General features: G+C 43.8%; 1 protein-coding gene across 2 annotated transcripts in view; it reads left to right on the forward strand.

Annotated features, from left to right (window-relative positions):
* The window catches only part of LOC139411217 (mutS homolog 3 (E. coli)), a 135,090-nt gene that overhangs the window by 74,248 nt on the left and 47,083 nt on the right, over positions 1 to 13,759 (forward strand). For both annotated transcript variants that reach the window (XM_071157218.1, XM_071157219.1), the window contains exons 18-20: positions 95 to 202; positions 470 to 584; positions 8,176 to 8,333. In XM_071157218.1, the coding sequence (XP_071013319.1) occupies positions 95 to 202; positions 470 to 584; positions 8,176 to 8,333 (381 nt within the window). The remainder of the gene's footprint in view (positions 1 to 94; positions 203 to 469; positions 585 to 8,175; positions 8,334 to 13,759) is intronic.

Consider the following 13,759-nt stretch of genomic DNA (forward strand, 5'->3'; position numbering starts at 1 on the left):
TAAGACAACCGCATTTCACTTTTGGTGCTAACTTTTGGTAGTTTTGTCTGTTCCCCTTCTATACTCAAACTCTCTCTCTCTCTCCTGCTCTCAGTCAGTTTGGGGAGTACTACCACACTATGAAGAAGGCTGTTGGTAACTTAGCAACAGTGGACTGCCTGTTCTCATTGGCTGAGGTCGCTAAGCAGAGGAACTACTGCAGGTAATCACTCTGATGACCTTTACCTTAGAGGTGTGTGTGTGTGTGTGTGTGTGTGTGTGTGTGTTTGTGTGTGTTTGTGTGTGTGTGTGTGTGTTAGTTACAGTTTTAAACAGCCTGTGAGGAGGAGTGGACTGGGCCCAGAAGGCTTAGCTCTACTGCCAACTGCACCCTAAACATCTCCCTCTCTCTATCCATCTCTGTGTCCCTCTCTCGCCAACTACACCCCCTACTTCTCACCTCAGAGAATATAACTGTGTTCTCTCCCAGGCCGGTGTTGTGTGAGGGAGACCGTCAGATCGTGATCAGGGACGGCAGGCATCCTGTGATAGACCTACTGATGGGAGAGCACACACAATACGTCCCCAACAACACAGAATTACAGGTATACAGACAAACACACACACAAACTGGTGTAGATTAATCCTTCTCTCTGTGAAATGCAAAAGGCGCCAATAGGAATCCGAGCCAAGCTCTCATACTGCCCACCCAATCACTGTACAGATCAAATCAAATTTTATTTGTCACATACACATGGTTAGCAGATATTAATGCGAGTGTAGCGAAATGCTTGTGCTTCTAGTTCCAACAATGCAGTAATAATCAACAAGTAATCTAGCTAACAATTCCAAAACTACTACCTTATAGACACAAGTGTAAGGGGATAAAGAATATGTACATAAAGATATATGAATGAGTGATGGTACAGAGCGGCATAGGCAAGATACAGTAGATGGTATTGAGTGCAGTATATACATATGAGATGAGTATGTAAACAAAGTGGCATAGTTAAAGTGGCTAGTGATACATGTATTACATAAAGATGCAGTAGATGATATAGAGTACAGTATATACATATACAGTGCCTTGCGAAAGTATTCGGCCCCCTTGAACTTTGCGACCTTTTGCCACATTTCAGGCTTCAAACATAAAGATATAAAACTGTATTTTTTTGTGAAGAATCAACAACAAGTGGGACACAATCATGAAGTGGAACGACATTTATTGGATATTTCAAACTTTTTTAACAAATCAAAAACTGAAAAATTGGCCGTGCAAAATTATTCAGCCCCTTTACTTTCAGTGCAGCAAACTCTCTCCAGAAGTTCAGTTAGGATCTCTGAATGATCCAATGTTGATCTAAATGACTAATGATGATAAATACAATCCACCTGTGTGTAATCAAGTCTCCGTATAAATGCACCTGCACTGTGATAGTCTCAGAGGTCCGTTAAAAGCGCAGAGAGCATCATGAAGAACAAGGAACACACCAGACAGGTCCGAGATACTGTTGTGAAGAAGTTTAAAGCCGGATTTGGATACAAAAAGATTTCCCAAGCTTTAAACATCCCAAGGAGCACTGTGCAAGCGATAATATTGAAATGGAAGGAGTATCAGACCACTGCAAATCTACCAAGACCTGGCCGTCCCTCTAAACTTTCAGCTCATACAAGGAGAAGACTGATCAGAGATGCAGCCAAGAGGCCCATGATCACTCTGGATGAACTGCAGAGATCTACAGCTGAGGTGGGAGACTCTGTCCATAGGACAACAATCAGTCGTATATTGCACAAATCTGGCCTTTATGGAAGAGTGGCAAGAAGAAAGCCATTTCTTAAAGATATCCATAAAAAGTGTCGTTTAAAGTTTGCCACAAGCCACCTGGGAGACACACCAAACATGTGGAAGAAGGTGCTCTGGTCAGATGAAACCAAAATTGAACTTTTTGGCAACAATGCAAAACGTTATGTTTGGCGTAAAAGCAACACAGCTGAACACACCATCCCCACTGTCAAACATGGTGGTGGCAGCATCATGGTTTGGGCCTGCTTTTCTTCAGCAGGGACAGGGAAGATGGTTAAAATTGATGGGAAGATGGATGGAGTCAAATACAGGACCATTCTGGAAGAAAACCTGATGGAGTCTGCAAAAGACCTGAGACTGGGACGGAGATTTGTCTTCCAACAAGACAATGATCCAAAACATAAAGCAAAATCTACAATGGAATGGTTCAAAAATAAACATATCCAGGTGTTAGAATGTCCAAGTCAAAGTCCAGACCTGAATCCAATCGAGAATCTGTGGAAAGAACTGAAAACTGCTGTTCACAAATGCTCTCCATCCAACCTCACTGAGCTTGAGCTGTTTTGCAAGGAGGAATGGGAAAAAATGTCAGTCTCTCGATGTGCAAAACTGATAGAGACATACCCCAAGCGACTTACAGCTGTAATCGCAGCAAAAGGTGGCGCTACAAAGTATTAACTTAAGGGGCCTGAATAATTTTGCACGCCCAATTTTTCACTTTTTGATTTGTTAAAAAAGTTTGAAATATCCAATACATGTCGTTCCACTTCATAATTGTGTCCCACTTGTTGTTGATTCTTCACAAAAAAATACAGTTTTATATCTTTATGTTTGAAGCCTGAAATGTGGCAAAAGGTCGCAAAGTTCAAGGGGGCCGAATACTTTCGCAAGGCACTGTACATATGAGATGAATAATGTAGGGTATGTAAACATTATATTAGGTAGCATTGTTTAAAGTGGCTAGTGATATATTGTACATCATTTCCCATCAATTCCCATTATTAAAGTGGCTGGAGTTGAGTCAGTGTGTTGGCAGCAGCCACTCAATGTTAGTGGTGGCTGTTTAACAGTCTGATGGCCTTGAGATAGAAGCTGTTTTTCAGTCTCTCGGTCCCAGCTTTGATGCACCTGTACTGACCTCGCCTTCTGGATGATAGCGGGGTGAACAGGCAGTGGCTCGGGTGGTTGTTGTCCTTGATGATCTTTATGGCCTTCCTGTGACATCGGGTGGTGTAGGTGTCTTGGAGGGCAGGTAGTTTGCCCCCGGTGATGCGTTGTGCAGACCTCACTACCCTCTGGAGAGCCTTACGGTTGAGGGCGGAGCAGTTGCCGTACCAGGCGGTGATACAGCCCGACAGGATGCTCTCGATTGTGCATCTGTAGAAGTTTGTGAGTGCTTTTGGTGACAAGCCGAATTTTTTCAGCCTCCTGAGGTTGAAGAGGCGCTGCTGCGCCTTCTTCACGATGCTGTCTGTGTGGGTGGACCAATTCAGTTTGTCTGTGATGTGTACGCCGAGGAACTTAAAACATACTACCCTCTCCACTACTGTTCCATCGATGTGGATACGGGGGTGTTCCCTCTGCTGTTTCCTGAAGTCCACAATCATCTCCTTAGTTTTGTTGACGTTGAGTGTGAGATCAGCAATGTAATATCGACCTTTCACTCTCTCCATAAATCGTTCTCTCTCATTCTCTCAAATTTTATTGGTCACATGCTTCTTAAACAACAGGTTAAATGCTTACATTGAAAGTGAAATGTTTACTTATGGGTCCTTTTCCAACAATGTATAGTTTAAGATAAAAAATATAAATAGTGACCCGAGGAATAAATAACAATAACAATTAAAAATAACATGGTACCAGTACCAAGTCGATGTGCGCGGGTGCGAGGTAATTGAGGTAGTTATATACATATAAGTAGGAGTAAAATGACTAGGCAATAGGATAGGTAATAGACTGTAGCGGCAACGTATGTGGAGCAACAGCCTATGTGTGTGGCGTCGGTATGCATGTGTGCGTATGTTTTGTGTGTGTGGGTGTAAGTAGTGTGTGTGTGTGTGTGTGTGTGTGGGTAGAGTCCCGTGTGTGTGCGTAGTCATTGCAAGAGAGAGAGTTCAAAAAAGGGTCAATGCAGGTAGCCATTTGATTAGCTACTGTATTTAGCAGCCTTGTTTAGCGGTCTCATGGCTTGTGGGTAGAAGCTATTCAGGGTTCCTGTTGGTTCCAGACTTCGGACAGTGGGACCGCTTGCCGTGCGTTAGCAGAGAGAACAATCATTGGCTTGGGTGGCTGGAGTTTTTAAAAATGATTGGGCCTTACTCTGACACCGCCTGGTATAGAGGTCCTGGATGGCAGGGAGTCGGCCCAAGTGATGTACTGGGCCGTACTCATCATCTTCCATATCGCCTTGCAATCAGGTGCCTTGCAGTTGCCGTACCAAGCAGTGATGCAGTCAGTCAAGATGCTCTCAATGGTGAAGCTGTAGAACTTTTTGAGGATCTGAGGGCCCATGCCAGATCTTTTCAGCGTCATGAGGGGGAAAGGCACTGTTGTGTCCTCTTCACAACTCGGTGAAGTGGACACCAAGGAATTTGAAGCTCTTGACCTGTTCCACTACAGCCCGATCGATGTAGATTGGGGCGTGCTCGCCCCTCTTTTTCCTGTAGTCAACGAACAGCTCCTTTGTATTGCTGACGTTGAGCAATATTTTGTTGTCCTAGCACCACAACTGCCAGGTCTCTGACCTCCTCTCTATAGCCTGCCTCATCGTCGTCGGTGATCAGTCCATCCACCGTTGCATCGTCAGCAAACTTGATGACAACGATGAGGCAGATTTTTTATGGAATATTTACATAGGCGTACAGAGGCCCATTATCAGCAACCATCACTCCTGTGTTCCAATGGCACATTGTGTTAGCTAGCTAATCCAAGTTTATCATTTTAAAAGGCTAATTGATCATTAGAAACCCCTTTTTGCAATTATGTTATCACAGCTGGCAGCTTCATTAAATAGTACCCACAAAACACCAGTCTCAACGTCAACAGTGAAGAGGCGACTCCGGGATGCCGGGATTCTAGGCAGAGTTCCTCTGTCCTGTAACAATGTACGCTGAGAGTCGGGAGTCGGGAAGCAAGTTCAGGGAGTGAATACATTGAATAAATAAATGAACAAAACAAGAAACACAAACAGCACACAACATGAAACAGGAACAATGATGACCGGGGAAGAAACCATAGGGAATGACATATAAAGGGCAGGTAATCAAGGAGGTGATGGAGTCCAGGTGAGTGTCATTATGCGTGTAACGCTGGTGACAGGTGTGCGCCCTAACGAGTGGCCTGGTGACCTAGAGGCCAGAGAGGGAGCACACGTGACAGTCCAGTGTCTGTGTTCTTTTGCCCATCTTGATCTTTTATTTTTATTGGCCAGTCTGAGATATGGCTTTGTCTTTGCAACTCTGCCTAGAAGGCCAACATCCTGGAGTCGCCTCTTCACTGTTGACGTTGAGACTGGAATTTTGCGGGTACTATTATTGAAGCTGCCAGTTGAGGACTTTTGAGGCGTCTGTTTCTCAAACTAGACACTCTAATGTACGTGTCCTTTTGCTCAGTTGTGCACTGGGGCCGCCCACCCCTTTTTCTATTCTGGTTAGAGCCAGTTTGCGCTGTTCTGTGGGAGGGAGTAGTACACAGCGTTGTACGAGATCTTCAGTTTCTTGGCAATTTCTCACGTGGAATAGACTTCATTTCTCAGAACAAGAATAGACTGACAAGTTTCGGGAAAGATCTTTGTTTATGGCCAGTCATCTGTGGATCTGTTGGGGCGGTGTGGGAATTAGAGTGGGTGCAGGGTATCTGGGATGATGGTGTTGATGTCAGCCATGACCAGCCTTTCAAAGCATTTCATTGCTATACTGTAGATGTGAGTGCTACAGTCATTTAGGCAGGTTATCTTGGCGGATGTTACCTGTAATCCATTGCTTCTGGTTGGTGAATGTACAGAATGTACAGTCACTGTGGGGAAGACAATGCACAGAATCAATGCACTTATTAATGAAGCCGTTGACTGATGTGGGTGAATTCCAGAACATATTCCGGTCTGTGTCAGCGAAACAGTCCTATAGTTTAGCATCTGCTCCATCGGACCACTTCCATATTGAGCGCATCACTGGTACTTCCTGCTTTTTTGTTTTGCTCATAAGCAGGAAGCAGGAGGATATAGTTATGGTCTGATTTGCCAGAGGAAGGGCCTTGTGTCCATTTCAGTGTGTAGAATAAAGGTGATTTTGAGTTTTGTCATCTCAAGTTGTACAGGTGACATGCTGTTTAAAAATGAGGTAAAACGGATTTCAGTTTCCCTCTTATTCTCTTTCATTCTCTCCCTCCAGATAGAGCGAAAGAAGAAATGCATCGATCTCTTTGTGCTCATATGGTCATTACTCTCTATGGACTGTTTATTCATGTTCATAATATTATCATGTTCATATCATGTCCATAAGTCATAACATTCAATGAGAGGGTGGATAGAAAGATAGTAGGACAGGGACCTCACGATACATACACTATTCGATACATATTGCGATTCGTTATGCATTAAGATTGAATATGTATTGACATTTCATTCTGCAATAGGGTGGAACTGAGGATTGAACCACTGTGCTGCTAAGGTTTTAAATCTTTCCAGGCAGAAACAATTTTGCCTGATTAATCTGCTTACAACTGCTCAAAGTCAGAATTCAATTGATATAGAGTCAGGTCAAAAAATATTGGTACCTTTTGATAAAGATGAGCAAAAAAAGACTGTATACAGTAATATTAATCAGAAATACTGAGCTATGTTTGGTAAATTATATTATTTTATACTTATACAAGTTTGAGGAGGCTCAAACTTGGCCACAAGTGGCTCTTCCAGCAAGACAATAACCCCAAGCACACGTACACATCCACAAAGAAATGGTTAATTAACCACAAGATCAACATTTTGCAATGGCTATCTGTCTCCGGACTTGAACCCTATTGAAGACCTGTGGTTTGAATTGAAGAGGGCTGTCCATAAGTGCAGATGAAGGATATCAAGGATCTGGAAGGTTTCTGTATGGAGGAATGGTCTAAGATCCCTCCCAATGTGTTCCCCAATCTCATAAAACATTTTAGAAAAAGGCTCAGTGGCATTATCGTTGCAAGTTGAAGTATTGAAAACAGGGGTGTCAATCATTTTGACCCCTATCTTTTTGAGGAAAAACAACTAATCAATTTTAGAATAAGGCTGTAACGTAACAAAAGTTGAAAAAAGTCCAGGGGTCTGAATATTTCTGAATGCACTGTGTATGCATACAATTCTTTTTTAAAGTTTGTGCATATGTTTTGATACAGTACCAGTGAAAAGTTTGGACACACCTACTCATTCAAGGGTTTTCTTTATTTTTACTATTTTCTACATTGTTGAATAATAGTGAAGACATCAAAACTATGAAATAACACATATGGAATCATGCAGTAACCAAAATTGTGTTAAACAAATCTAAATGTATTTTATATTTGAGGTTCTTCAAAGTAGCCACCCTTTGCCTTGATGACAGCTTTGCACACTTTGGCATTTTGTTAGCTAGCTAGCCCTAGTTATATAATATGTTTTTACTTGTTGCGTTCTCCCTCTTGCGTTCATTCGGGATGTGAGCTGGCTGCTTGTTCTAAATAGTATAATCGAATCTGTCAAAACAGTGGCAGCATGTGGCCTCCCGAGTGGCGCAGCGGTCTAAGGCACTGCATCACAGTGCTCGAGGCATCACTACAGACCAGGGTTCGATCCCAGGCTGTGTCACGCTGCTCCCGTGACCGGGAGACCCATGAGGCGGCGCACAATTGGCCCAGCTTCGTCTCGGTTTGGCCGGCCGGGATGTCTTTGTCCCACTGCGCTATAGCGACTCCTTGTGGCAGGCCGGGCGCCTGCAAGCTGACGGTGTTTCCACCGGCATCCGGGTTAAGCGAGCAGTGTGTCAAGAAGCAGACTGTCAAAGCGCACCGGCTCTCTCGCAAGTCTCCATTTAAAACAAAAATCATGTATTTAAACTGTCCAGATATCCCCCCAAAATATTGATATTATTAAATTATTTAAATTGCCCTTCCATAGACTGTATGTAATTTAAAAGTGCATTTAAACAGATATCACGATTCACAAGCATTTTTAATCTATTCAGTTTTGGAAGAAGAAGTATCATGATTGACACATGATTTTAAAGAGAAAGAAAATGAAAATGAAGTATTAGAGTTATTTTCTCAGCTGCTATGTGTCGGAGGTGGTGGCTTTTAGCTTAGGGTTGTCAATAATAAAAAATAACACCACTTAGTTACTTAGCTATTTACAATTTGTCCCCCCTTCTCTGTTTGTTCAGGGTGACGGGAGGAGGACTCTGATAATAACAGGCCCTAACATGGGGGGTAAGAGCTCCTACATCCGCCAGGTGGCGCTAGTCAGCATCATGGCCCAGGTGGGATCATATGTACCAGCTACAGAGGCAAGACTGGGCATCCTGGATGGCATATACACCAGGTACACACACACACACACACACACACACACACACACACACACACACACACACACACACACACACACACACACACACACACATATATATATATATATATATATATATATATATATATATATATATATATATATATATATATATACATACATACATACATACATACATACATACATACATACATACATACATACATACATACATACATACATACATACATACATACATACATACATACATACATACATACATATATATATATATAATGTATATATATATATATGTGTGTGTGTGTGTATATATATATATATCAGTAAATGTGATTACTGATTGACACATTGTCAGCCTCTTGTTGCCCATTATCAACACATTAGCAACTTAGTTCTGCAATCAACTGTGAGTGGTTCTGGTGGCATTTTTAGCTCCTCAATGGTTACCAGGTAATATGAGAGAGACCAGAGACTATTCTCCCTCTCACACACGCGCGCGTGCACACATACACAAGTTAGCGCGTTTCTGTTCGCCACTTATGTTACCATGTGAGCAGAGAGAGACTAAAGGAGGACTCGTTCTCCTTTTCTCTCTGCTGTTTGGCAAAAGCAGAAAGAATAGTGGCCATGACAACATTAGAGGCACAGCGTTGGGATCCATAATAAATGCAGCAGACTTTATTTTTCTCCATCGCTCTTTGTTTTTCTTTTGCTTTCTCTTTGTCTTTCTGTCCCTTTCTCTAGTGAAATTAGACTTACGACAATATTGAGTACTGCATGGCTAACACTGCCCCTATCGGAAAGGTACATTAAAATCGTGTTGGATATATATATACACATTGCACAATAACACACCTCTACGGATAGTATTGGCCACATAAATTATTACTTTTGTTTTGATATTGTTAACTTGAGTGCGTGGCAGCCAAACAAACACACATCAGCGTTAGAAGAAGACTTTCCCTAATTCGTACCATACTAATGAACAATCTACGCAAAATGACAATCTTGCGTACTTGCATCAAGTTATAAATTACGGGGTGCACACATCTACATATTTTTGTTATGCGTAGAGTATAAATTAGGCTTTATGTGGTGTCTCTGTTTGCATGTAATTTGAGTGCACAACATCGACATTTTTAGCCTTGTATGTAGCTCCGATGACTGCCCACTGTTTTTTGTGTGTTTGTGCATGGCGTACAGGCGCGTGTGTGTGGTCGTAAAAATGTGATGTTATTTTTATTGTGACAGCCACAATCTCCCGTAATCCTTTTGTGTTCCTCTGCAAGCCGAGTGTGTGTTGGTGTCTACCACAGGTAATGTGTGTGTGTTTCCCGATTTGAACAGTGTGAACGCTATGGTATAGGGAAATACCCCTAATCACCTGCAGATGTTTGTGTGTTTTGCATGTTTAAGCATGTTTCTGTGTGTTAACACACAGAGGGGACAATGACCGTCAGCATACCACGGTAAACGACAGTGTGTGTGTGTGTGTGTAGGTGTGCGTGTTTGTGGGTGTGCGTGTTTGTGGGTGTGTGTGTTTGTTGGTGTGGGTGTTTGTTGGTGTGGGTGTATGTTTGGGCATGTGTGTTTGTAGGTGTGCCTGGGCGTGTGTCGATTCCTACGCGTGTGTATGTGTGAGAGATGAGAGCTGAGGAGAGATAAAAGCAAAAAGGTTGATTCCTACATCCACCTCTGCCAGTCTCATACCGCTCTTTATCTGAACACTTTATCTATCAGTTCCTCCATTTGTGTATATATTTGTATTTATCTATAACACAAAATCCATGTTAAAAAATCCATGTTATTGTTTCTTTGTATTCGTGTCTATGTTTGTGTTGCTTCACAGTCCCTGCTGTTCCATAAGGTGTATTTGTATCTGTTTTTTTTAATCAAGTTTTACTGCTGGCATGAGTTACTTGACGTGGATAGAGTTCCATGTAGTCATGGTTCTATGTAGTACTGTGCGCCTCCCATAGTCTGTTCTGGACTTGGGTACTGTGAAGAGACCTCTGGTGGCATGTCTTGTGGGGTATGCATGGGTGTCCGAGTTGTGTGCCAGTAGTTCAAACAGACAGCTCGATGGATTCAACATGTCATAAATACAAGTAGTGATAAAGTCAATCTCTCCTCCACTTTCAGCCAGGAGAGATTGACATGCTTATTATTAATATTAGCTCTCTGTGTACGTTCAAGGGCCAGCCGTGCTGCCCTGATCTGAGTCAATTGCAATTTTCAGGTGTGATAAAACTAGGGCCTGTAGGACCTGCCCTGTTAATAGTGCCGTTAAGAAGGCTGAGCAGCGCTTTAATATAGACAAACTTCTCCCCATCCTAGCTACTATTGTATCAATATGTTTTGACCATGACAGTTTAGTCTCCTCACTTTCCACATTATTCATTACAGGATTTAGTTGAGGTTTAGGGTTTAGTGAATGATTTGTCCCAAATACAATGCCTTTAGTTTGTGAAATATTTAGGACTGACGTATACCTTGCCATCCATTCTGAAACTAACTGTGTAGCGGTATTTATTAGAGAGGGGTAAAGAAAGATTTTGTTCGGGCGCCAGGCAGGTATTAACCATGCCGAAAGGAAAAGAGTAGAAGAGGGAGAGTACCACTACCAGACCCACACACATCAGCAGAAGAGACTGCTTAGAGTGTAGCCTGTTTACCAGATAGCCAGTGGAGAGAAAAGAGAATACACACCATATAAAACCCACATCACAGCACAGGGGTAACCCCAACAAGAATACCTCATACAGTAATACTAATAATGGCAGAGCAATTTCACAGCAACTTCATACAAGAACGAACTCAGTCATCAACAGAGGATTTGCAATAATCTGTGTTATTTTCTAGTGGATGAGTGCAGAGGGTATGAATGTGGGGGGTGTTCATCGACACAACAAAGGCCTTAAAAATGTCCACAGTCTTCTCGGCCACATGTCATTAGTACACCCCACCTCAATAGCGTTCACATAATATACAACTTGCAAGCAACCTCCCTTTCAACTAAAATGTCCATCCAAATACTTCTGGCAGGGCAATAATAGTCCAGCTCTAATGAACTTCAATGGGAAGTGCATTTGAAAAATAGAGAGTCTGTTGCAGGGTAAAGCACTGGAACAAGAGGGAAGAGAAAGAGAGAGAGAAAAAGAGAAATCTTAGCTGTGGTCTTCAGGCCTGCCGGTGTCTGACTGTCCGATGGTTTGTTGGTTTGTATGTTAAAGCTTCGCAACAATGTTGCTACTAATCCATGCGATTCATAACGGGCGGTCCCAAACAAAAACAACCACGATCTAAAGCGATCACATCGATGATTGAGTTAAATACTTTATAAACTACAAACGCTGAAAACAAACAAAACTTCTGCAGCACAGCACACACAATCAAACTGTCGCGCCACCCAAAAGCCCCTCCCCAAAGAGCTGAACGAGCTCTCTTTATTTCCTCCTTCTTTACTGCTCATGCGCTCTTAAAGTGGCAGCGCACGGTGAAGGCTCCGAGCAGATTTCGCCACAACTGCAGCTCTTTGTTAAGTGTTGCTGTCATTTCAATCGCTGTGATAGCTGATGTGTATAGTGTTCAGTCATCCGCATACATGGACACACTGGCTTTCTATGATCGATAATGTCAAAAGCTGCGCTGAAGTCTAACAAAACTATCACGTTTTAAGGTATGACCCAGGTGCAGACAGTGTTGAAGAAACTGAAGTTTATTCATTAAACGGGCAGGCAAATGTCAGGTCAAGGCACGCAGGGGTCAATAATCCAGAGAAGGTGTAAGGCACTGGAAAAGCAGGCGGGCTCAGGGTCAGATCAGGCAAATGTTGGTAATCCAGAATAGTGGGGCAAAGGTACAGGATGGCAGGCAGGCTCAGGGTTAGGGAAGGCAGAAGTCTGTAATCCAGAGTAGTGGGGCAAAGGTACAGGATGACAGGCAGGGTCAGGGCAGGAAGAAAGTAAGGGGGGAAACGCTGATAGGTATGTAAACTGTAAACAGGAGACAAAGAGCTGTGAGACATGGTTTTAATTCTAGACACAGGAAAGGTAGGAAGTATACAGAGGGTATGGGGAAACAGAGGACGAACAGCAGAGGGGTTTATGATCTTGGAGCGGGGGGAAAGGTCTCGGCTTCCGGGAGCCGAGAAAGACAATACAGACAACTCTGGGTGTTAAGTCTGCGTACACGTTCGGCTGGAGACAGCCTAGCCCTGGCGAGCTGCATCGGCTCGGGAAGAGGTAAATCGGCAGTCTTCGGGGGCTCTTGGAGGAATTCGGGTAAGCCCGGATCCTCTCAGGGATGTAAACGCAGGGGACATCCGGAGTTCATCAGATGCAATTTCAGATCCTTGAGTGAGCGATTGGGATCACAATCAGACCTCTTCTCCCTCCTACGTCCCTGTAGCCGACCATCGATCTGGAAGGTTAAAGCGATGAGTGAGTTGAGATCCGTCGGTAGTTTCTGGCCTGCAAGCTCGTCCTTTACTTCCTCCGATAATCCGTGCAGGAACGTGTTGACCAGCGCTTCCGGGTTCCAGGCATGCCCCGCTGCTAGCGTGCGGAAATCCTGCCGAAGCTGGTGTAGCTTCCGGACACCCGAGCCTCAAACTTTTTTCAACTCCGCCACAAATCCCTCCAGACTGAGGCATACGGCTGACTGTTGTTCCCAAACGGCCTTAGCCCAGGCGAGGGCCCTCCCAGACATCAGCGTGGTGAAGTACGCTATCATAGAGTGGTCCAAGGGGAAGGAGGAAGGCTGCAGCTCCATGATGAGGGAACACTGAGCGAGAAATGCCTGACAGGTGCCCGACTCTCCATTGAAGCGCTCTGGGGGAGGTAAGCAGGGTTCCTGGGAAACCGGGGTGACGGCGCTGCTACCAGCAGGGTTACTGAGGGGCTTGGAGGTTATCGTCGTGATATGGCTGCCTAGTAGACAACCCACAGAATTGCTCCCACAATGTGTCCAATGCTAGGTCGTGACGTTCAGCCACGGCCTGGAACCCTTCCATCAGACCGCAAAGCAACTCCTCGTGCCTACCAATGCTGGCTCCTTGGGAGGAGATGGCGTTGCGGAGATGGTCCAAGTCTGCTGGGTCAGTCATTGCCAGTTCGTACGTTCAAGTTTTAAGGTATGACCCAGGTGCAGTGTTGAATAAACAAAAGTTTATTCTTTAAACAGGGGCAGGCAAATGACAGGTCAAGGTAGGCAGGGGTCAATAATCCAGAATAGGTGTAATTCACTGGAACAGCAGGCGCGCTCAGGGTCAGGTCAGGCAGAGGTTGGTAATCCAGAGTAGTGGAGCAAAGGTACAGGACGGCAGGCAGGGTCAGGGCAGTCAGAAAGGTCAACACTGGGAAAACTAACAGGAACTATAGACAAGACAGGAGCAAAGGGAAAAACGCTGGTAGGTATGAAGAACAAAACAAACTGCC

The sequence above is a fragment of the Oncorhynchus clarkii genome, chromosome 6, assembly GCF_045791955.1.
Source record: "Oncorhynchus clarkii lewisi isolate Uvic-CL-2024 chromosome 6, UVic_Ocla_1.0, whole genome shotgun sequence".
NCBI classification, from domain to species: Eukaryota; Metazoa; Chordata; class Actinopteri; order Salmoniformes; family Salmonidae; genus Oncorhynchus; species Oncorhynchus clarkii.